General features: G+C 31.5%; 2 protein-coding genes across 2 annotated transcripts in view; one reads left to right on the top strand and one right to left on the bottom strand.

The window, feature by feature from the left end:
- Window positions 1-15,136, top strand: part of Nrx-1 (Neurexin 1) — a 44,693-nt gene extending 29,557 nt beyond the window's left edge. The window contains exons 12-17 of the mRNA XM_064355938.1: window positions 1,129-2,532; window positions 5,756-5,934; window positions 5,985-6,156; window positions 6,234-6,469; window positions 6,520-6,811; window positions 11,887-15,136. Of these exons, the coding sequence (XP_064212008.1) occupies window positions 1,129-2,532; window positions 5,756-5,934; window positions 5,985-6,156; window positions 6,234-6,469; window positions 6,520-6,811; window positions 11,887-12,455 (2,852 nt within the window). The 3' untranslated portion in view covers window positions 12,456-15,136. The remainder of the gene's footprint in view (window positions 1-1,128; window positions 2,533-5,755; window positions 5,935-5,984; window positions 6,157-6,233; window positions 6,470-6,519; window positions 6,812-11,886) is intronic.
- On the bottom strand, window positions 15,059-26,037 carry LOC661866 (uncharacterized). The gene is made up of 8 exons (XM_064355305.1): window positions 25,761-26,037; window positions 25,152-25,717; window positions 24,882-25,104; window positions 24,606-24,825; window positions 24,271-24,556; window positions 16,544-16,835; window positions 15,481-16,495; window positions 15,059-15,437 (listed from the first exon to the last, which is right to left on the bottom strand). Exons 1-8 carry the CDS (start codon window positions 25,984-25,986, stop codon window positions 15,149-15,151), a joined length of 3,117 nt encoding a protein of 1,038 aa, XP_064211375.1. The 5' UTR covers window positions 25,987-26,037; the 3' UTR covers window positions 15,059-15,148.
- Window positions 26,038-26,045: the final 8 nt, after the last annotated feature.

Here is a 26,045-nt window from a genome sequence, read left to right as displayed (position 1 = left end):
AAAACTGTTAGCTGTAGATCAAAAAGAAAAAATATGTTTGGATTTGAACAAACTAAATGTTAACCAAAGAAAAAAAACATAGATTTTCAGAATTCTATAATAATTTTGAATGTGAAACACAGGAGTTTGAGTATTAATTCCATAATTATTAGTGAACAATCTAAGTAAAAAATTAAAAGTACAGTGTCGATATAAATGGGACAAAAAGCATTTAGCGACATTAATATTAACAATGGTTTCAACTTTTTAATTAAATGTTTCATCTTACAACAATTAATAATGATATTACATTAAGTGTATGTGTGTCAATTAAATGTTTATTACTAAAGTATTTAGTTGTTATTCTCCTCTTGCCATAATTATTATTGTACAATACACTTATGTGGTATATAGTCTAAAAGAGCCGTACCTTTAGACTAATAAAATCTTTCTAAGAAAATTCTAATATGGTAGCGCTCAGCTCCATTTGCGTGTGCGTCATCTGACATTTCTGTCACTACGTTTACATAGCAGGGGCATAGCGGTGACAAACTATCAAATATTTTTTGAGGTTACGAAGTGTTTAAATTATGAGTTGTTACAAAAAATACAGATTCACAAAACAAGAACTAATAAACGCAGAATCAAAAACCTAACGAAACGCAAATCACAAAACACAATAAACGAACAGAAAATACTTGCGATTAACACCGATAACACTTTCGACAACCATGCGACCACGTCTATAATTTACTGTCAATGTCAGTTTGACAAATTCGTGACACTTGACGGTGTTGTCGAAGTGCACATGTAAATTAATGTTCAAGGATACCACCCTTAGATAGCCCTTAGCTGTTTAAATTTGCATTGTTTTTGATAACTTTTTATAGCTTTGTATTGGTAATGAAAAAATGAAATTGATGACGCACACGCAAATCGAGCTGACCGCCACTATACCATTTCTTATAATTACGAGTTCACCAACTATCCAACTCAACTAAATACAAATTATTCCACAAATTTTCGAAACAAGGCAATTATTGCAACTAAATCAATAATTTCAAATCCATCGCTTTATCCAATACCACCCACGCCCATTTCAAAATCCAGCAAATTCAAATTAACTCAACCCCAAACTTCTGTTCCTAGGCTCGATCCGCACCCTCTGCCACACTCAGCCCCAGCAATGCCCCTCCCAGCCGTGCCTCAACGGCGGCGTCTGCACCGAGGGTTGGAACCGCTTCGTCTGCGACTGCACCAACACCATGTTCACGGGCCCCACCTGCGGCAAGGAGGCCGCCACGTTGAGCTTCAACGGCACCCAGCACATGGAAGTGACCATGGACTCGGAGATGACCACCCAAACCGAAGACATAATCCTCCGCTTCCGCACCAGCAAGCCCCTCGGCTTGCTCCTCATCACCAGCACCGTCGAGACCGGCGACCGGATCGAACTCGCCGTGGCTGCAGGTCGCATCCGAATGGCTCTGCGGCTCGGAGTCAAGGAGAAGAAGCAGGAGGACAGGGAAAAGGACAAAATACTCCTGGCCGGGCAGAACGTCAACGATAACGAGTGGCACACGGTGAGGTTTTCGAGACGTGGCGCAAACCTGAAGCTGCAGCTGGATGGGCAAAGCCCGATCCGGGCCGAGACCCAGGGGAAGTACAACAGTCTCCAGTGGCGCACGGTGCACTTGGGCGGGCTGTACCACCTGGAGGAGGAGATTAGCATGACGACGACGGTGCCCAACTTTATCGGGGAAATCCAGCAGTTTTATTTCAATAATATCCCGTATATTGAGCTGGCGCGGGCCTTGAGCAGCGAACAGACCATTTCCGGGTTTCCCAAAATTAAAGTGGCGGCGAAGTTCGTCAAGCACGCCACTGATAATTTACACAGACCGGTCACTTTCCGCTCTAAACACACCTTCATTGGGCTGCCAATGCTCAGAGCCTACTCCAGCATCCACATCGATTTTATGTTCAAGACGCGGGAAGCCAACGGTTTGATTATGTTTAACGGCGGGAGGAAAGAAGATTTTGTTGCAGTTGAGCTAGTCGATGGTCATATCAATTATATAGTCAATGTGGGTGATGGTACAGTGACTTTACGGGACACTGTCAGGTCGCATTTGAACGACAACCGCTGGCATACCGTTGGTATAAGGCGGCCGTCGGTCAAACAGCACACTTTGATGGTGGATGATGATATCGTGATAGCGACCAATCATGGGACTGGGAATTTGGAGCTGGATGGGATTTTGTACCTTGGTGGGGTTCACAAGGATTTGTACGCGCAGTTGCCGCAAGAGGACGTTAAGTCGCGGCATGGGTTTGAGGGTTGCATCGCTGGGTTGGATCTGAATGGGGAGTCCCCGAATATTATGGAGGATGCAGTGGTGCACAGCTCGCTGGTAACGCCAGGCTGTGAGAGCCAGTCGGCGAAATGTAGCCATAATGTGTGTGCGAATGGGGGGATTTGTGTCCAGCAGTGGCACTCGTATACGTGCGATTGTGATATGACTTCGTTCACGGGACCTACTTGCTCAGATGGTAAAATAATTGAGTATTTTTTGTAATTGCCAATATTAATTAATAATTTTTTTTGCGTTTTATTTGCTGTTTTTGACAGTAATTTTTGCTTCGTGAGGATTATTATTTCAAGTCGGTAAAATTCACTGTGAATGATTTGTTAATTACCGGGTCGGAAATTAAAGAATTAGAAGAGAAATGTAAAAATTTGGTTTTACATATTACACACTCTTTTTGAATCACTCGTCATTTATTATACTAGGTGTCGGTTTGAGGTAAACGAGAAAATATCAACTCAAATTTTTTATCATGTCTAGATTTTGAGTTGTAATTAAATAAAGCAGTCTTGAGTAATATTCGTGAATGTATTATTTTGAGTGATTAAGTAAAAGTGAGACAAAAATAAATTATATTCAAGAAAAAAAAATTGTGCTTATGAAGAAAATTATTCAATTCGTCGTGACGTTTCAATACACGTATTTTTATCCTTTGTCCTAAAACACAATTTTCCACCTAGTTAAAAAAATCAATCATTTCAAGGACAAAACTTAGTAGAAGTATGAAAATTTAAAAAATGCATAATATTCTCCTACCTACAAAGAATTATTACAAGTTATAACTTTATAATTTTTCATCTTCCCGTAATTTATTTATTTCGGCTGCTGCTTTATTTTTTCGGAGTCATAGGCGCCTAAATTAGAACTTTGGATCCAAGTTAATAGATTCAAAAATTTGTGTAAAATTGTTTAGACGTGTTTAGGCACAGACAAAAACACAATTTTTCAGCGGAATAGTAGAAATTACAAAAAATTCAACACAAAATTGTTCATTGCTTAAATCAATAATTTTTTTCAAAAACTGCTTTACTTTAAAGTCGTTTAACTTGGCAATGAAGAAAAATATCTTTGTTCTTTTTTAGAACAAATTAACAAATTGTGAGGCTATTTTGTGAAAAAAATATTTGTCAAAAAATATTGACGTCCCAGGCGGGCTCAAGAGTTCTCCTAAGAAAAATATTCCATAAGAAAAGTAGTGGAATTTCTAAATGCTATTTGAAACCTAATTTAACTTATTATTTAATATAAATATACCAGGGTTAATTTTTTATCAAAATTTTCCAAAAAAAAACCGTGAGATTTGGTAAAAAATGCTGTTATTTTTGACTTTTTGAAGATTTAATCACCACTAAAATTTACTTTTTTGACGAAATATTGCTTAAGCATTTGTTTAAAAACTCTTTATTAAGATTATACGTAGTACTTATTTAAAAAAGCATTATAAAATTTAAAATTTATTGTACTAACCCGGCGCATCCACCATTTTTACACTTTTTTTAAAAATTTGTTAATTTAACAAAAACCAAATAAAATTACCGTACAAATACAAGTATATGTTAAAAATATTTTAAACTATTCATGAAAAATCTTTTAACTCACGGAACGATTATTTACCGGTAACAAAATTGCTTTTAAATCAATGACAGGACAATTTCGCATGACGACTTATGTGTCCAGTTTGCTTAAGCGTTTGTATTGATAATAATTAAAATAACATTAATATTTATCTTTTTTTACGTTTCTATCTGAAATTATAACCTAATTATTTCGTCAAATTTAATCAAAAATACACCGAAAAACCGTGATTGTGTCGAAAATGGTCGTGTTTTTTTTAGATGCTTAAACAAAATTTTGTTAAAAATTTTTATTATCTTTTTATTTTTCAAGAGTTATTTAACCAGAAAAGCGTTTATTTTAAGAAAATTTTTCAAAATAAACCATTTCATTTAAATTATAAAAAAGCACGTCACCTAGTGTTTTATTACATATTATCTTATTTTCATCGTTTTTTTTTTAATTTAATTAGAAATAAATTTTAAATACGTTTGTCAAATGTGAATTTGTGGTCAAAAATGCATAAAAAATTAAAATTAATTTAAAATTTTAACCCCAGAATAAAAAAATCTGTGGTCAACGAAAAAATGTTGTATTCAACTCATTTGTTAATGGGTGATTAATAATCTCACTGAGATTATTAATTACCTTCATTAACAAATAAATTTTGAAAAATAACTCTTTCAGAGTCGGTTTCTTATGAATTCGGGCCTAACAGAGGCATAATCACTTACACATTCCCTGAGGATAACAGACCCGAAATGCAGGAAGAACAGTTCTCCTAAGAAAAATATTCCATAAAAAGAGTGGTGAAATTTCTAAATGATTTGAAACCTAATTTAACTTACTAATTTAATATAAATATACCAGATTTAATTTTTTCATCAAAGTTTCCAAAAAAAAACCCTGAAATTTTGTTAAAAATGCTGTTATTTTTGACTTTTTGAAGATTTAATCACCACTAAAATTTACTTTTTTGACGAAATATTGCTTAAACATTTGTTTAAAAACTTTTTATTAAGATGATAGGTAGTACTTATTTAAAAAAGCATTTTAAAATTTAAAATTTATTGTACTAACCCGGCGCATCCACCATTTTTACACTTTTTCAAAAATTTGTTAATTTGACAAAAACCAAATAAAATTACCGTACAAATACAAGTATATGTTAAAAATATTTTAAACTATTCATGAAAAATCTTTTAACTCACGGAACGATTATTTACCGGTAACAAAATTGCTCTTAAATCAATGACAGGACAATTTCGCATGACGACTTAAGTGTCCAGTTTGCTCAAGCGTTTGTATTGATAATAATTAAAATAACAATAATATTTATCTTTTTTTACGTTTCTTTCTGAAATTATAACCTAATTATTTCGTCAAATTTAATCAAAAATACACCGAAAAAACGTGATTGTGTCGAAAATGGTCGTGGTTTTTTTAGATACTTAAACAAAATTTTGTTAAAAATTTTTATTATCTTTTTATTTTTCAAGAGTTGTTTAACCAGAAAAGCGTTTATTTTAAGAAAATTTTTCAAAATAAACCATTTCATTTACATTATAAAAAAGCACGTCACCTAGTGTTTTATTACATATTATCTTATTTTCATCGTTTTTTTTTTAATTTAATTAGAAATAAATTTTAAATACGTTTGTCAAATGTGAATTTGTGGTCAAAAATGCATAAAAAATTAAAATTAATTTAAAATTTTAACCCCAGAATAAAAAAATCTGTGGTCAACGAAAAAATGTTGTATTCAACTCATTTGTTAATGGGTAATTAATAATCTCACTGAGATTATTAATTGCCTTTATTAGCAAATAAATTTTGAAAAATAACTCTTTCAGAGTCGGTTTCTTATGAATTCGGGCCTAACAGAGGCATAATCACTTACACATTCCCTGAGGATAACAGACCCGAAATGCAAGAAGATACAATCGCGTTGGGTTTTATCACAACGAAAGCTGATGCCGTTTTATTGAGGATCGTCAGTGGGACGTCTAATGATTACATCGAAATGGAAATTGTACATTTGCGAAAGCAATCTGTTCAAAAAAAAATAATTGCGTGTTTTAGGTGGAAGGAAACATTTTTGTTGTTTATAACTTAGGCTCAAACGATCATCCCTTAGGCGAAATCTCGTTGAAAGTCAACGACAATGCATATCATGTAGTGCGATTTCATAGACAAGGTTACAATTCCTCGCTCCAGATTGACGATTACAACGTGCAAACGAGTCACCCTTCAGGTACTTTACTTAAAAAAAAAACAATACGAAAAATTCGTTTAACTTTGTTATTTTTTGAGAGACTGGTGTATTTTCAGGCCACCAGTTGCAAGTTTTCAACAGCCAATCCCAAATCCAGATTGGTGGCAAATGGAGCAAAGGCAAATCACGGATCGAGCGCCCTTTCACCGGAATCATCTCCGGAGTGGTCGTTAACCGCCTGCGAGTCCTAGACTTAGCGGCCGAAAAAGACATCCATGCATCGCTGCGTGGCGACGTCCAGTTGATTTCGGGGATTTTGGACCGCCACGACCACTTGCAAAAAATGCAACAAGTAATAATTGCAAAATGAAAAAAAATCGGGCAAAAATGCGCATGTTTCAGACTCCGGCGTCCGGATTTCCGGGGGTGGAGGACGACCTGGTGTTCAGCGGCGCCGGTTCCGGGTGCAACGGCGACGATGAGGATGAGTGTCCGCCGTTACCGGAAACGGGGTCCGGGGACGATGATTTGATAACTCCGGTCTACAACCCGTTGACTAAACCGACCCCGACTACGAAAAAGCCGCACAAAGCGGCACAAGAAGGCGGGAAACCGTGCGATGATGAGGACTGTTTTACCGGATCGGGGTCCGGGGAGGTCACCGAGGAGACGGCAATCACGTCACACACACCAGGTAAGTGGAATTTTTTTATCAGAAACTATTTTACAGTTTTTTTTTAAATTTTTAATCGGTAATTTAGCAACGCAGCTCGGTAATTTGATAAAAAAACGCACAGTAATGAGTTACATAATTACTACTTTTATTTTAGTCTTGTAAAATTATGTTAATTTTTTTATCCGCTTGTGTATTTTGTAAAGTTTTTACGTGTTCATGTTTAAGCTTATTTAAAATATCTAGGGCCGGTTTCTAGAAAGTGGAATTAAGATTTAGTTCAGAATTAAATTAATAAATACAAAGTACGGAAAAGATACATAGTCGAAACATTAAAATATTTTGCATTAAATTTAGTTTCGCGTTATAAAATGTTCATTGTTGAAAAACAGATGAGCCTACAGAAAGTACAGAGTGAGTTTAAAGTAACGCAAAAAAATTATATTTGTGCAATTGCAATTTCTAAAAATAAGCAAAAAACAAAAAAAAATATTTTTTTATAAAATAAATAAAATATAATATAAAAAAAATAAATAAAATCAATCAAAAAAGCTTTTAGTGTGTAAGTATAATTATCAATAAGTTTTTTAACTACTTTTTTACTTTGCTTTCATCTTCTTAAGATTGTTTTATTTTTTTTTATTTTTTTTATACTTACCAAAAAAAAACATTTAAAAAAATAAAAAATTGCGTCATTATTTAAAAACTAGTCACTTGTAACATGTTATCTTTTTAAAAAAGTTACCTACAACAAAAATATAAATTTTACTTAAACTTACCATACATATGTATTTTTACTATACTATCTCAAAAAGTAATAACCGCACAGACTTCAGAGTTTGCTATTAAATACTTTGTATTTTTTTTTTTTGGTTACGAATTTTGAGTATTTTTCTACAATTTCTTTTAATGAAAATTAAATAATTACTATTAAGTAGATGCAAAAAATTGTTATTTCTTGTATCATCCGAGAAAAAGCGATGGATAAGGGTTATTTTGTAATAAAAATCCATAAAAAAAATATTGTTAACTTAAAAAAATAATTAAGTACAAAAACATTATTTAAAACTTTTTGCTAAAAAACATCATTAAAACATCGTTATTTTAGTGTTTTTGACACTAGAAAACATAACATTTCTCATAAAATTTAAATTTTTATATTTTAATTTTATTGATATTAATATTCGTATAATTAATTAATTTTAATTATAAGAAACGGAAAAAATATATGAAAAAAATAACATACATAAAGAAAAAATTTAAGTCTTTAATAGAATTTGTTGCGACTATTAGTTTTTAATAGATATTTTTAGCAGCCATAAGAATTGGCCACAATACAGAGCCTTGTGGGACTCTTCTAATTACTGTTTTTTTTTTGCCAAATAGCACGTTTTTAATTTTATATAACAATATGAGATACTTTATTTAAATAGCTTTAATCGCAAAATATTTATCATTTTACATAATTCTTCTTTTCGCAATTTTTTGAAATAACTCCAGTTAAATTCAAAAATTGCGTCAATGGTAGATTTATTCACTGATTTTCTTAAATAAAATTTATATAAAAAAAAACTTATTAATTTATATTTTTAAGATGGTTTCTAAGATTTCTTCTCTAATACATAAATAAATTAATTTATTCATTAAAAATAAAATTATTTACATTAAAAACACGTTATATTAACTGATATAATGTTGATGTCATAAATATCTTCAGGGATACTTGATTTACCTTTTATTTTTTTTACAAAGGTTTGACTAACTAGCAAAAAATTGAAGTTACGGTTCGGTTTTTTTTAATAAACAAATAATTTTGTTATTTTTAAAACAATTTGGAAGTTTACTAACAATTTTTTTTGCTACGTTTACAAAATACGTGTAAAAAATTAGTCAGGTCTTGGTACTTTTACTGTTTCTTTACTGTTTTTGTTTTTTCTTGTTTTTTAGTTTTTTCTTCGGTTACAGTTGGCTACATTTCCATTAGATTTACATTGTAGACGTACTCGGAATTTGTATTTTTTGTGCCTTTTTACAAAAAATAAAAATTTTTTTACATAATTCTTCTTTTCGAAATTTTTTTAAATAACTCCAGTTAAATTAAAAAATTGCATCAATGGTAGATTTATTCACTGATTTTTCTTAAATAAAATTTATATAAAAAAAAACTTATTAATTTATATTTTTAAGATGGTTTCTAAGATTTCTTCTCTAATACATAAATAAATTAATTTATTTATTAAAAATAAAATTATTTACATTAAAAACACGTTATATTAACTGATATAATGTTGATGTCATAAATATCTTCAGGGATACTTGATTTACTTTTTATTTTTTTTACAAAGGTTTGACTAACTAGCAAAAAATTAAAGTTACGGTTCGGTTTTTTTTTAAATAAAGAAATAATTTTGTTATTTTTAAAACAATTTGGAAGTTTACTAACAATTTTTTTTGCTACATTTACAAAATACGTGTAAAAAATTAGTCAGGTCTTGGTACTTTTACTGTTTCTTTACTGTTTTTGTTTTTTCTTGTTTTTCAGTTTTTTCTTCGGTTACAGTTGGCTACATTTCCATTAGATTTACATTGTAGACGTACTCGGAATTTGTATTTTTTGTGCCTTTTTACAAAAAATAAAAATTTTTTTTACATAATTCTTCTTTTTGAAATTTCTTGAAATAACTCCAGTTAAATGCAAAAATTGCATCAATGGTAGATTTATTCACTGATTTTTCTTAAATAAAATTTATATAAAAAAAAACTTATTAATTTATATTTTTAAGATGGTTTCTAAGATTTCTTCTCTAATACATAAATAAATTCATTTATTTATTAAAAATAAAATTATTTACATTAAAAGCACGTTATATTAACTGATATAATGTTGATGTCATAAATATCTTCAGGGATACTTTATTTACTTTTTATTTTTTTTACAAAGGTTTGACTAACTAGCAAAAAATTGAAGTTACGGTTCGGTTTTTTTTAATAAAGAAATAATTTTGTTATTTTTAAAACAATTTGGAAGTTTACTAACAATTTTTTTTGCTACGTTTACAAAATACGTGTAAAAAATTAGTCAGGTCTTGGTACTTTTATTGTTTCTTTACTGTTTTTGTTTTTTCTTGTTTTTCAGTTTTTTCTTCGGTTACAGTTGGCTACATTTCCATTAGATTTACATTGTAGACGTACTCGGAATTTGTATTTTTTGTGCCTTTTTACAAAAAATAAAAATTTTTTTTACATAATTCTTCTTTTTGAAATTTCTTGAAATAACTCCAGTTAAATGCAAAAATTGCATCAATGGTAGATTTATTCACTGATTTTTCTTAAATAAAATTTATATAAAAAAAAACTTATTAATTTATATTTTTAAGATGGTTTCTAAGATTTCTTCTCTAATACATAAATAAATTCATTTATTTATTAAAAATAAAATTATTTACATTAAAAACACGTTATATTAACTGATATAATGTTGATGTCATAAATATCTTCAGGGATACTTTATTTACTTTTTATTTTTTTTACAAAGGTTTGACTAACTAGCAAAAAATTGAAGTTACGGTTCGGTTTTTTTTAATAAAGAAATAATTTTGTTATTTTTAAAACAATTTGGAAGTTTACTAACAATTTTTTTTGCTACGTTTACAAAATACGTGTAAAAAATTAGTCAGGTCTTGGTACTTTTATTGTTTCTTTACTATTTTTGTTTTTTTCTTGTTTTTTAGTTTTTTCTTCGGTTACAGTTGGCTACATTTTCATTAGATTTACATTGTAGACGTACTCAGAATTTGTATTTTTTGTGCCTTTTTACAAAAAATAAAAATTTTTTTTACATAATTATTTTTTTCGAAATTTTTTGAAATAACTCCAGTTAAATTCAAAAATTGCATCAATGGTAGATTTATTTACTGATTTTTCTTAAATAAAATTTATATAAAAAAGAAACTTATTAATTTATATTTTTAAGATGGTTTCTAAGATTTCTTTTCTAATACATAAATTAATTAATTAATTTATTAAAAATAAAATTATTTACATTAAAAACACGTTATATTAACTGATATAATGTTGATGTCATAAATATCTTCAGGGATACTTGATTTACTTTTTATTTTTTTTACAAAGGTTTGACTAACTAGCAAAAAATTAAAGTTACGGTTCTGTTTTTTTTTTAAATAAAGAAATAATTTTGTTATTTTTATAACAATTTGGAAGTTTACTAACAATTTTTTTTTGCTACATTTACAAAATACGTGTAAAAAATTAGTCAGGTCTTGGTACTTTTACTGTTTCTTTACTGTTTTTGTTTTTTTCTTGTTTTTTAGTTTTTTCTTCGGTTACAGTTGGCTACATTTCCATTAGATTTACATTGTAGACGTACTCAGAATTTGTATTTTTTGTGCCTTTTTACAAAAAATAAAAAATTTTTTTACATAATTCTTCTTTTCGAAATTTTTTGAAATAACTCCAGTTAAATTCAAAAAATGCATCAATGGTAGATTTATTCACTGATTTTTCTTAAATAAAATTTATATAAAAAAGAAACTTATTAATTTATATTTTTAAGATGGTTTCTAAGATTTCTTTTCTAATACATAAATTAATTAATTAATTTATTAAAAATAAAATTATTTACATTAAAAACACGTTATATTAACTGATATAATGTTGAGGTCATAAATATCTTCAGGGATACTTGATTTACTTTTTATTTTTTTTACAAAGGTTTGACTAACTAGCAAAAAATTAAAGTTACGGTTCTGTTTTTTTTTAAATAAAGAAATAATTTTGTTATTTTTATAACAATTTGGAAGTTTACTAACAATTTTTTTTGCTACATTTACAAAATACGTGTAAAAAATTAGTCAGGTCTTGGTACTTTTACTGTTTCTTTACTGTTTTTGTTTTTTTCTTGTTTTTCAGTTTTTTCTTCGGTTACAGTTGGCTACATTTCCATAGAGTTACATTGTAGACGTATTTGGAATTTGTATTTTTGTGCCTTTTTACAAAAAATAAATAAAAAAACTCGATCTTTTTTATTTGCGGTTTTATTTTAACATATTTGTCGATATTTTTCTCAAATGTTATAGATGTGAGTGTGACAACCCCCGACAACACCAGCGTGAAAACCTCCGACGCTTCAACCCCAACATCCCAAACTCCCGGTTCGTCAATCCCCACCTCATCCAGTGAAAAAACCACGGAATATTCATCAACAACGCCCCAAGTCACCACTTTGGCCGAGACCACGCTCCTGGTGACAACCGAAGAGTTCCCTCGAACATCAACCGAGAAAATCACCTACATCTACCGCCCTCCCCCCGACGACAAAATCTTCAACACGAAGACCAAATACAAGCCGACTGAACGCATCACGACCAAAACCTCGGACACTGTGGCCCTCATAATCGGCATAATCGCCGCCGCGCTGATCGCCGTCATCCTCATAATCCTGGTGATCTTGAAGTTCAAGCCGCGGAACGACGGCGCCTTCAAGGTGGAGGACAAGGGCTACCAGCAGGGGCCGCTGCTGGGCCCCAGCACCACCAACGGCCACCAGACGCAGTACCAACTCAACGGTGCTTTGCGGAATGGTGACAAGAACCAGATGCAAAAAAAGAAACGCGACAGTAAAGACATTAAAGAATGGTATGTGTAAGTGTTTTTTTTTCGTTCGTTCGATTGTGACTCCGAGCCATTTGTGATGATGAGTGACTGAAACAACTAACAAAGTGATATCTTCATACTCTCTTCGGTTGTCTTATACTTACCAGTGTTGAAGCTCTACAATGATGGTCAGTGTTATCAAATATGCTCATTGTTGCATAAGATTTTCCTAAGGCTCTATGCAATGCACGGACAAAGCAGGCACGGATTTTTTTAGTTGTTGACAATAAGAAACAAAAATAATAACGAGACCCGAATCAGTTAACGCAATACATTTTTAGTAGGGGAGTGCTAGTACAGTCAATTAGTCAATTAATTAAAGGGGGCGTTTAATTAAAAAAACATGACAAGGCAAAAAATTCAATCGATTTTTTTTAAAAGCAATGTTATTTTATTACAAAGTGTTCAGAAACGGTTGTCCATCAAGTTGACTATGAAATTCAAGGTCAATGTAGTTTATCTGTCAAATCTTTTAATTTGTTTTTTACTCAATTTATTGCTTTGTGTTTGTGTTTTAAATTTTGTGTATTTTTTGTTTTTGGATTCGAAGTCTTTCTGCACTATTTTGGCGGATCTGTCACTGTTTAAATTAAGCGGCACATTACGTTCAAATGTCATAGGCGACTTGATGAACAACCATTAATGAACACATGGTACTTATCAGGAGGAATTAGGTCTTGAATACTTGTAAAGTTATTTTTATTCTAAATAATATACAAGGTGAAAAAAGTTACAAAACTTATACTTTTGTTATTAGTCATTTTACAAAAAAATCTCAAACAGATCTATTTATTTTTTTTATATTTTTGTCATCATAGTGACATTTATGAAGTCATTCGGTTTTGAGCTGTGAGGTATGTTATTATTATTTTTTTTTAATGACAATTGACATTTTTTCACTGTTTTAGAGAGCACACATCTTTATCGTTTAGGTAATAAATAAAAATAATTAAATTAAAAATTTAAAAATAAATTTTATAATGGAAATAATATTTTTACTTAAATATTACAGATTTTATCTTTTTTTTTTGACTTGATTTATAACCGGCGAATGTTTTTTTTGTATTTTTTTTGTAAAATTAGCATGTTAACACTTAATATGACACCTAAACACATAAAAATAAACCACCATTCTTTTAAAATAAAATAAAAACGAAAAAATAAAGCTCTTTGTTTAATAATACTTTTAATAACTTTGATAAGTTTTTATTTTATTTTGTATTTTTTTTTAATTTTTTTGATTTATTTTTTAATATATACGTAACAAAAATAAAATGTGGGCTATTTAAATCACTATAAAAAATGTCAGTTGTCATTTAAAAAAATTAATTACCACATCATTACTCAAAAACGTATGACCTTAGAAATGTTGTATGTAAAAAAATAAAATCGATCTGTTCAAGGATTTTTTTTTAAATAACTAATAACAAAGATATAAATTTTCTGTTACTTTTGCTTCAGTCTGTACACTTTATATTTTTTGTCAGCTTTTTTTCTGATTTTTTTTACTATTCCTTATAATGGAAATTAATTATTTAATTAATTAATTACCACCACATAGCTGCAAAAATTGTTATTTTTTGTGTCATCTGGAAATAGGTAACATTTCGATGTTGCATTGTGCAAAAAAATCAGTAAAAAAAATTCGCTTTAAAAATAATTATTTATTATAAATTAACAAATAAACGTAATTTTTTTTCTCTAAATGTTATTTACGCAACATTATTGTTTTAGAATAGCACTAGAAACAATAAACTTTCGATTAATTAATATTTTAATATTTTTTATTTTCTTGGTTTTAATATTCTTAATTAATTAATTTTAATTATAAGAAATGGTTGAAAAATTCTGAAAAAAATCACGCGTGTGGAGAAAAATATAAAGTATTTAACAGCAAACGCTGACTTTAGTACGACTATTAGTTATTGAGGTATAGAAAAAGTAGCTGATTAACTTTGTATAATATTTTTTTTAACAAGTACCTAAATTGCAAGAACAAAACTGGAAATTAGGAAATAATTTAATAAAAATTACCGCTTTAATAAACCTTATGGAGGGTGGCGTTCTAGTTATAGTTCCTTAAAAAATAAGAAGAAAATTGCTAGTAAATTTTTAGAGAAATGAATAATTGTACTTATCTTTACAATAAATTTTAATCAACGATTTCGCTGAAGTGTTTAATTTTTGTATTTTGTGTAACACTAAAACTTAACCATTTTAATTAAACGTGTCCATTGGCGGTGAAGAGGGCAAAACCAGCGCGAAAGGATCAAGAGACTGCATTTGAAACAAATAATATCATATCATATCAATCGAAACGTAGTTCATTGAGCATTTAGACGTAGAACCTCACCTAAAGTGCTGTTACACCGACTTTTTCCACATTTAGTTGATCCGTGCCTGTTTTATGATTGTATAGAAACCCATATTTCTAGAAAACCATCATTGGCATTACTTACCTACACTATAACATGCCTATAAATCCTTTACAGTGACACTTGTAATTAAATAGCAATACAGAGATTTAATAGATTATGCGTTTAAACATTTTCATTATAAGATTAGTTATTTGTTGTGTATAAAAAGAATTGTAAGTAGTTACGATAGCATTTTGTATTATACTTTATGATTTTGTTAGAGCTATAATAAAATGGCGTATATTTGGATGTTAAACCTTTGATTATTTCACTCTTTCTTCGCCTTCTCCCCCCTCCTTGTCACTTTACACACCAAAAACACAACTCCCTTCACGCATTTGTACAAAATAAGCAACACCAAGAGAAAGACAGCGACAATAAACGCAACCACATCGATTAACAAATACTGGAGTAGATTCAACTTAGTTGAGGCATTTTTCAAATGTTCGGCCCCCTTGTACTTCAACACGTGCTCCACCCAATGAACCGCCTTATCAAGCGGTTTTATCGGCTCACCTCTGATAAGCGACGACCGAAGTTGGACGTTTTCCCGATACCTGAAAGTCCAATTTTCCCAAATTCACAAAACTGATCACTTACTTTGGATTTTCCAACATTTCTTCAATCGAATCGGCAAATAACTGCTCGTTTAAATCACTCAGTTCGACTTTAATTGCAAAACCTTTCCGCACACAATCTTCAATATTCCGCCTCTGGTCGCCAAAAATCGGAATTCCAATAATTGGCACCCCGTGGTAAACGGCCTCAATTGTGCTCAACAAGCCCCCATGTGAGACAAACAGTTTTACGTTCGGGTGCCCCAAAATATCATTCTGGGGCAACCACTTACCCACTTTAACATTTGGGGGCAAATTGTCCAAGTTTTCGTCAGTTTTGAATAAAACTTTCATCGGAAGAGCACCCAAAACTGTCAAAATCGCCCGTAGTTTCTCCCCCCCTAGGCTGGAAATTTTGACGTTGGAGCCCAGACTGAAGAAAACAGCGCCGGTTTTGGCAGCGTCCAGAAACCCCTTCAGTTCTTGTGGCAGTTGTTTGGGTTCGTCCACGTGCAGGCCACCGACTTGTATCAAGTTTGGGACGTAAGGTCTGGGATCTTCGATGCTGTAATGCGAGTTGACGAACACCAAAGCCACTTTTTCGACCAAGTGTTGTAAAGTGGGGGCGTCCGGGAAGTGTTTGGTTACGAGTGATTGTTGCTGGGTTGTTAAAATAGGTGAGGTGAGGCAATAATCCGCCCAGACGTTTAACGTGTTGACGACGCGTTGGAAAAAGGTCATTTCGGAACTAGGGACGAAAAGTGGGTTCATTGTGGGGACGAAGGAAGGAGGGGAGGGGTTTCCGGTGATGCGGTCGAGGGCCGGGACAGTCCCTAAAGTGTTGAAGAGGATCACAGGGGCGTCCCATTGGTGGGCAAGCCCGAGCAAGCTTTCCGAAAATAGCGGATATTGAATCACCAAGTCGAAATTTTCAGTTTTTAACTCCTTGACTTGTTTGTGTGAGAGAACAATGTCGCTCATGTTGTAAAATAGGCTCCAGGCGATGTTAAGTTGGCCCAGGATGGTGTTGTTAGGGCCCATGATTTGTTGCAACTTTTCTGAAATTTTTTATTGAAATATGTATGGTTTCGAAGTTTGAGGCTTGCCTTGTTTGTATTCTAGCATTTCTTCGATGAAAATGTCGCGGTAATTTTTTATTTTCGTTTTGAAGGGGTAGGGACTGATCATTGTGACCTGGTGGCCTTTTTCGGCTAATGTCTTTAGTAGTTTGCTGCCTAAGATGTGGTGGCTTTTGCTCGGGACGTGGAAAATTCCTAAAATGCGGGCGCAGTTCACATTGGAAAGTGATAATAGAAGAATTAAAAAAATTTTGGAAACTTTCATGGTTTTTACTCTACACATTCGCAAAAACACAACACTGTGATGAGAATTTTTTTCCTAAAGATAATACTTTCAACTTGTGATAAGTGATAACTGATAATACTGTCTATCATATAGAATGAGTTGTGTAACAATTATTGTAATCTTTAAAGTTATCTTAAAATATTATTATAGAATTTTGCTGTAGTAATTTTTAATTAAATAAAACTAAAGATTTCTCGATAATTTCATTCAACTTTAATGATTAAGGCACCTACCATCATAAAAAAGGAAAAAAAATTAAATTTACTCTAGCCAAGTAATATGGACTTCCCTATGGTTTTATAACTCTCTTATAACTCTCACCTTCAAGAAAGTGAAAAAATTATTTTTTTTTTAATTCGTTCTATCATACTTTTTCGTATTTATATATGCCATTACACTCTCTAGAGTTGTTAAAAGTCCAAAAAAAGTCCATATATTCGATTTTTTGATGTTTGATTTTTTCAATTTTCGTCGCAATTTTTGTCGATTTTGGGTACCCGGAACATTTGTTGCAATAGCTCCGGAACTATCAGAGATAACCCCATGAAGTTTATTATCGCGTTTTTCTCGGAAACTGTAAGACTTACACCAACGAACAAAAAACAAAAAATTCATAAAAAAAAAACTAAAAGTCGTAGAGCACTGCGGTTTGTTCCATTGAATTCTACGGCTCATTTTACATATTATATCAATTTTTCACAAGAATTAAAAATTTAAAATTTTTTGCTTAAATTTAGGGTAGCCATTTGTCATACTGAAAAATTTTATTCATTAAAAAAATTCATAACTCAAAAACTAAAAGTCGTAGAGCAATGCGGTTTGTTCCATTGAGTTCAGCGGTTTATTTTCTGTATTATACCAACTTTTCACGAGATTTAAAATTTTAATTTTTTTTGCCCAAATTTCCTAAGTAATATACAGTACCTTCAAAAAGGTGAAAAAAAATTTCAGCAAATTTTTATGGACTTCTACATGTCTTAACAACCCACTAAAGTTGTTAAAAGTCCACAAAAAGTCCAAATGTTCGATTTTTTGATGTTTGATTTTTTCAATTTTCGTCGCAGTTTTTGTCGATTTTGGGTACCCGGAATATTTGTCGAGCAATTGCTCCGGAACTATTAGAGATAACCCTATGAAGTGTATTATCGTTGGAAAGCTCTTTAAATTATCTATTTTGTTCAAAAAAGATTATTGTTCTCCGACAAATAATTTTCGAGCAAATTGCTGCTAAATGCAAAAATTGGTAAAATTTAAAAAAATTTATAACTAAAAAACTATTGGGAATTTGGCAATTTTCTCGATGCCAATCGATTCCCCGGATCATTTTGCATAGTTATGGATCAAAACAGGTCCACTTTTTAGAATAGTTTATCCGTAAATGAGAAAATAAAAAAAATTAAAAAAAAGTTAACACCCCCCCCTTAAAATCGGTCAATTTTTAAAGTGTCTCAAAATCAAATAAAACCTATTCTATCTTATAGATTTTGATGTGCTCTTTACGATGGAACAAACCGTTTTCTTCTAGCTCTTTTAGTTTGGCCGTAATCGGCGTTTGAAAATTGAAAATTTTTTTGCGAGATATCGCCTTGAGTCCTATGCCATTTTGTAGAGTTTTTTATTACGGTTGTTCTCCATTTTTCAGTTTCTCGATATCTTTAATAGTTTCGTCGTAATTGGCAGTTGAAAATTGAAAAAAAGTGAAAATGGAAACCTTTTTTGGCGTTTTTCTCGGAAACTGTAAGACTTAGAGCAACGAACAAAAAACCGTCTGATAGCGCTTAATTTTATCTATTTTTTCGACCAAACCCGGAGACGCTCCGGGCAACGGTTCCGGCTACAGAGGCGATCAAAGTTTTTCACTAAAAAAATTCATAAAAAAAAAACTAAAAGTCGTAGAGAATTGCGGTTTGTTCCATTGAATTCTACGGCTCATTTTACATATTATATCAATTTTTCACAAGAATTAAAAATTTTAAATTTTTTGCCTAAATTTTGGGTAGCCATTTGTCATACTGAAAAATTTTATTCATTAAAAAAATTCATAACTCAAAAACTAAAAGTCGTAGAGCAATGCGGTTTGTTCCATTGAGTTCAGCGGTTTATTTTCTGTATTATACCAACTTTTTACGAGATTTAAAATTTTAATTTTTTTTGCCCAAATTTCCTAAGTAATATTCAGTCCCTTCAAAAAGGTAAAAAATTTTTTTTTTTTTAAACTAACTTCAGCAAATTTTTATGGACTTCTACATGTCTTAACAACCCACTAAAGTTGTTAAAAGTCCACAAAAAGTCCAAATGTTAGATTTTTTGATGTTTGATTTTTTCAATTTTCGTCGCAGTTTTTGTCGATTTTGGGTACCCGGAATATTTGTCGAGCAATAGCTCCGGAACTATTAGAGATAACCCTATGAAGTGTATTATCGTTGGAAAGCTCTTTAAATTATCTATTTTTTTCAAAAAAGATTATTGTTCTCCGACTAATAGTTTTCGAGCAAATTGCTGCTAAATGCAAAAATTGGTAAAATTTTAAAAAATTTATAACTAAAAAACTATTGGGAATTTGGCAATTTTCTCGATGCCAATCGATTCCCCGGATCATTTTGCATAGGTATGGATCAAAACAGTTCCACTTTTTAGAATAGTTTATCCGTAAATGAGAAAATAAAAAAAATTAAAAAAAAGTTAACACCCCCCCCTTAAAATCGGTCAATTTTTAAAGTGTCTCAAAATCAAATAAAACCTTTTCTATCTTATAGATTTTGATGTGCTCTTTACGATGGAACAAACCGTTTTCTTCTAGCTCTTTTAGTTTGGCCGTAATCGGCGTTTGAAAATTGAAAAATTTTTTGCGAGATATCGCCTTGAGTTCTATGTTATTTTGTTGAGTTTTTTATTCCGGTTATTCTCCATTTTTCAGTTTCTCGATATCTTTAATAGTTTCGTCGTAATTGGCAGTTGAAAATTGAAAAAAAGTGAAAATGGAAACCTTTTTTGGCGTTTTTCTCGGAAACTGTAAGACTTAGAGCAACGAACAAAAAACCGTCTGATAGCGCTTAATTTTATCTATTTTTTCGACCAAACCCGGAGCCGCTCCGGGCAACGGTTCCGGCTACAGAGGCGATCAAAGTTTTTCACTAAAAAAATTCATAAAAAAAAAACTAAAAGTCGTAGAGAATTGCGGTTTGTTCCATTGAATTCTACGGCTCATTTTACATATTATATCAATTTTTCACAAGAATTAAAAATTTAAAATTTTTTGCCTAAATTTTGGGTAGCCATTTGTCATACTGAAAAATTTTATTCATTAAAAAAATTCATAACTCAAAAACTAAAAGTCGTAGAGCAATGCGGTTTGTTCCATTGAGTTCAGCGGTTTATTTTCTGTATTATACCAACTTTTCACGAGATTTAAAATTTTAATTTTTTTTGCCCAAATTTCCTAAGTAATATACAGTCCCTTCAAAAAAGTGAAAAAATATTTTTTTTTTTAAACTAACTTCAGCAAATTTTTATGGACTTCTACATGTCTTAACAACCCACTAAAGTTGTTAAAAGTCCACAAAAAGTCCAAATGTTAGATTTTTTTATGTTTGATTTTTTCAATTTTCGTCGCAGTTTTTGTCGATTTTGGGTACCCGGAATATTTGTCGAACAATAGCTCCGGAACTATTAGAGATAACCCTATGAAGTGTATTATCGTTGGAAAGCTCTTTAAATTATCTATTTTTTTCCAAAAAGATTATTGTTCTCCGACTAATAGTTTTCGAGCAAATTGCTGCTAAATGCAAAAATTGGTAAAATTTTAAAAAATTTATAACTAAAAAACTATTGGGAATTTGGCAATTTTCTCGATGCCAATCGATTCCCCGGATCATTTTGCATAGGCATGGATCAAAACAGTTCCACTTTTTAGAATAGTTTATCCGTAAATGAGAAAATAAAAAAAATTAAAAAAAAGTTAACACCCCCCCCTTAAAATCGGTCAATTTTTAAAGTGTCTCAAAATCAAATAAAACCTTTTCTATCTTATAGATTTTGATGTGCTCTTTACGATAGAACAAACCGTTTTCTTCTAGCTCTTTTAGTTTGGCCGTAATCGGCGTTTGAAAATTGAAAAATTTTTTGCGAGATATCGCCTTGAGTCCTATGCCATTTTGTAGAGTTTTTTATTCCGGTTATTCTCCATTTTTCAGTTTCTCGATATCTTTAATAGTTTCGTCGTAATTGGCAGTTGAAAATTGAAAAAAAGTGAAAATGGAAACCTTTTTTGGCGTTTTTCTCGGAAACTGTAAGACTTAGAGCAACGAACAAAAAACCGTCTGATAGCGCTTAATTTTATCTATTTTTTCGACCAAACCCGGAGCCGCTCCGGGCAACGGTTCCGGCTACAGAGGCGATCAAAGTTTTTCACTAAAAAAATTCATAAAAAAAAAACTAAAAGTCGTAGAGAATTGCGGTTTGTTCCATTGAATTCTACGGCTCATTTTACATATTATATCAATTTTTCACAAGAATTAAAAATTTTAAATTTTTTGCCTAAATTTTGGGTAGCCATTTGTCATACTGAAAAATTTTATTCATTAAAAAAATTCATAACTCAAAAACTAAAAGTCGTAGAGCAATGCGGTTTGTTCCATTGAGTTCAGCGGTTTATTTTCTGTATTATACCAACTTTTTACGAGATTTAAAATTTTAATTTTTTTTGCCCAAATTTCCTAAGTAATATTCAGTCCCTTCAAAAAGGTAAAAAATTTTTTTTTTTTTAAACTAACTTCAGCAAATTTTTATGGACTTCTACATGTCTTAACAACCCACTAAAGTTGTTAAAAGTCCACAAAAAGTCCAAATGTTAGATTTTTTGATGTTTGATTTTTTCAATTTTCGTCGCAGTTTTTGTCGATTTTGGGTACCCGGAATATTTGTCGAGCAATAGCTCCGGAACTATTAGAGATAACCCTATGAAGTGTATTATCGTTGGAAAGCTCTTTAAATTATCTATTTTTTTCCAAAAAGATTATTGTTCTCCGACTAATAGTTTTCGAGCAAATTGCTGCTAAATGCAAAAATTGGTAAAATTTTAAAAAATTTATAACTAAAAAACTATTGGGAATTTGGCAATTTTCTCGATGCCAATCGATTCCCCGGATCATTTTGCGTAGGTATGGATCAAAACAGTTCCACTTTTTAGAATAGTTTATCCGTAAATGAGAAAATAAAAAAAATTAAAAAAAAGTTAACACCCCCCCCTTAAAATCGGTCAATTTTTAAAGTGTCTCAAAATCAAATAAAACCTTTTCTATCTTATAGATTTTGATGTGCTCTTTACGATGGAACAAACCGTTTTCTTCTAGCTCTTTTAGTTTGGCCGTAATCGGCGTTTGAAAATTGAAAATTTTTTTGCGAGATATCGCCTTGAGTCCTATGCCATTTTGTAGAGTTTTTTATTACGGTTGTTCTCCATTTTTCAGTTTCTCGATATCTTTAATAGTTTCGTCGTAATTGGCAGTTGAAAATTGAAAAAAAGTGAAAATGGAAACCTTTTTTGGCGTTTTTCTCGGAAACTGTAAGACTTAGAGCAACGAACAAAAAACCGTCTGATAGCACTTAATTTTATCTATTTTTTCGACTAAACCCGGAGCCGCTCCGGGCAACGGTTCCGGCTACAGAGGCGATCAAAGTTTTTCACTAAAAAAATTCATAAAAAAAAACTAAAAGTCGTAGAGAATTGCGGTTTGTTCCATTGAATTCTACGGCTCATTTTACATATTATATCAATTTTTCACAAGAATTAAAAAATTAAAATTTTTTGCCTAAATTTAGGGTAGCCATTTGTCACACTGAAAAATTTTATTCATTAAAAAAATTCATAACTCAAAAACTAAAAGTCGTAGAGCAATGCGGTTTGTTCCATTGAGTTCAGCGGTTTATTTTCTGTATTATACCAACTTTTCACGAGATTTAAAATTTTAATTTTTTTTGCCCAAATTTCCTAAGTAATATACAGTCCCTTCAAAAAGGTGAAAAATTTTTTTTTTTTTAAACTAACTTCAGCAAATTTTTATGGACTTCTACATGTCTTAACAACCCACTAAAGTTGTTAAAAGTCCACAAAAAGTCCAAATGTTCGATTTTTTGATGTTTGATTTTTTCAATTTTCGTCGCAGTTTTTGTCGATTTTGGGTACCCGGAATATTTGTCGAGCAATAGCTCCGGAACTGTTAGAGATAACCCTATAAAGTGTATTATCGTTGGAAAGCTCTTTAAATTATCTATTTTTTTCAAAAAAGATTATTGTTCTCCGACTAATAGTTTTCGAGCAAATTGCTGCTAAATGCAAAAATTGGTAAAATTTTAAAAAATTTATAACTAAAAAACTATTGGGAATTTGGCAATTTTCTCGATGCCAATCGATTCCCCGGATCATTTTGCATAGGTATGGATCAAAACAGTTCCACTTTTTAGAATAGTTTATCCGTAAATGAGAAAATAAAAAAAATTAAAAAAAAGTTAACACCCCCCCCTTAAAATCGGACAATTTTTAAAGTGTCTTAAAATCAAATAAAACCTATTCTATCTTATAGATTTTGATGTGCTCTTTACGATGGAACAAACCGTTTTCTTCTAGCTCTTTTAGTTTGGCCGTAATCGGCGTTTGAAAATTGAAAAATTTTTTGCGAGATATCGCCTTGAGTTCTATGTTATTTTGTTGAGTTTTTTATTCCGGTTATTCTCCATTTTTCAGTTTCTCGATATCTTTAATAGTTTCGTCGTAATTGGCAGTTGAAAATTGAAAAAAAGTGAAAATGGAAACCTTTTTTGGCGTTTTTCTCGGAAACTGTAAGACTTAGAGCAACGAACAAAAAACCGTCTGATAGCGCTTAATTTTATCTATTTTTTCGACCAAATCCGGAGCCGCTCTGGGCAACGGTTCCGGCTACAGAGGCGATCAAAGTTTTTCACTAAAAAAATTCATAAAAAAAAAACTAAAAGTCGTAGAGAATTGCGGTTTGTTCCATTGAATTCTACGGCTCATTTTACATATTATATCAATTTTTCACAAGAATTAAAAATTTAAAATTTTTTGCCTAAATTTAGGGTAGCCATTTGTCATACTGAAAAATATTAAAAAAATTCATAACTCAAAAACTAAAAGTCGTAGAGCAATGCGGTTTGTTCCATTAAATTCAGCGGTTTATTTTCTGTATTATACCAACTTTTTCACGAGATCTAAAATTTTAATTTTTTTTTTGCTTAAATTTTTAATGGTCATATCTTCATAGAAATAAAAAAAATTGAACTCACTCTGACAAAGTTTTATTGCAAACGCTCATGGCTTCCACATAAAGGTTAAATAATCAATAATCACAAATCATCACTGCAATAAATTTTTATTTCAAAGAATAATAAAATAATAACTTCCAAGACAAAAAATCCAACAATAAATTCAAAAAACATTCTACAAATTTTAATCATTTTTCGCCTTAATTTCACTCTTAGACAACCTACTCACCCTTCGAACAACAAACTTAATTAAAAACAACACAATTTTAACAACAATAAAAACCACACCCAGAAAAAACCCAATAACATCGACAAGATAATATTTATACCACGGAAGCTTCGTAGCGAAAGTTTTTAAATGATCACCAGTTCGGTGATTTATCACATGTTCCACCCAAAAAATGGCCAAATCCATTGGTTTCATGGGCTGCTCTCGCAGCAAAGACGAGTGAAAATTCATTTGCTTCCGATATCTGGAAAAAATTCCAACGCTCTGTTATTTTTTTCTAAGTAGCGACTTACAATGGGTTAGTTAACACTTCTGTGGTTTTATTAAACAGACTGTCTTCTGTGATTTCATCTGGAGAAATGTGAGCCCCAAACTGTCTCGACCGAGCAAAGGCTGCGTTCGTGAGCTGGTCCCCGTTAAAGGGAAGACAAAGCAAGGGTTTATTGAAATGAATCGATTCAATGAAACTTAAAGTGCCACAGTGAGAAATAAACAATTTAACATTAGGGTGCGCTGCAAAAATAAAAAAATGCCAAAAAAACAAATAACACAAAAATTAGTTGGCTTACCCAAAATTTCCAACTGCGGTGCCCACTTGACGATTTTTATGTTTTTGGGCAAATTAATAAAGTCGTCGCTTTCGTACTTCCACAATATTTTCTGTGGTAGTTTACCCAAAGCTTTGACTATGCTTGCAAAAGTGTTTTTTTCAAGATTAGTCGACTTTATTTGACTCCCGAGACTGAAAAAAATCGCCCCGTTTTTGGCACTATTGAGAAATTTTTCCAAGTCCTACGGACCCAAAAATAATTCCAAATGATTAATTATGACGTGATTACTTTGGGTAATTGTTTCAATTCGTCGATGTGGAAACCACCCACTGGTACAACACTGGGTGTGTAAGGTCTTGAAGTCTCAAAACTGAAGTGAGAAACGGCCAAAACCAGCGCTATATTTTCTTTAAGTTCTTCAATACTTGGAGGATCAACGAAATGGCGCTTGAGAATCTCATACTGGGCTTGATTCCGCCAGGGAAGCACTAAATTATAGCCCAAGTTCAGTAAAGTCATTACCACCCGATGTTTAAAGGACATTTCGTCACTAGTGGACAATGCAGCACCCGGGACGTAAGAATACGGTAAAGTATTTCCCGTAAAGTCGTTCAGAAACAGCATATTTCCAAACGCCGACACGTAAATCACCGGCGCTTTGAGCCGGTGGCCGAAAATAAGCGAAGCTTCGTTGAAAAACCAATCAATTATCACCAAATCAAAAGTCTCATTTGACTCGAGAAGTTCTTTCACTTGGGGGTTGGTAAAAGTGTTTTCGGTGTGAGTTAACGTCATGTTCCTTAGCGTCTCCAATTCGTTGGTTTTGTCTTTAGTGAAGTACATTTTTTCACGTTCTGGAAAAAACTGATTATGGGGGAAACCCAAAAATGGACTCACGTTTGAAATCTTCCAAATTTTCATAAAGGAAAATATCCCTGTAGTTATCCACTGGTTCGTCCATTGGGTAGGAACTGATCATGGTAACGTGGTGCCCCCTCTTGGCCAAATTTTTCAATAGCACTTTACCAATGGATGTGTGACTGGCCCCCGCATGGTTGAACACCCCCAGAATTTTTGCGCTTTGGGCAAATGCGAAACAGAGCGAAATTAAAAATAACTTCATGGTGACTGGTTTTAAATTAAACAAGATTTGTTACTCTCACTATCAAATCAAATCGTTTA

This window comes from Tribolium castaneum, chromosome 3 (genome assembly GCF_031307605.1).
Source record: "Tribolium castaneum strain GA2 chromosome 3, icTriCast1.1, whole genome shotgun sequence".
In the NCBI taxonomy this organism is placed as follows: domain Eukaryota; kingdom Metazoa; phylum Arthropoda; class Insecta; order Coleoptera; family Tenebrionidae; genus Tribolium; species Tribolium castaneum.
Note: the sequence above shows the minus strand (reverse complement) of the source record. Positions and strands in the feature narration are given on the sequence as shown.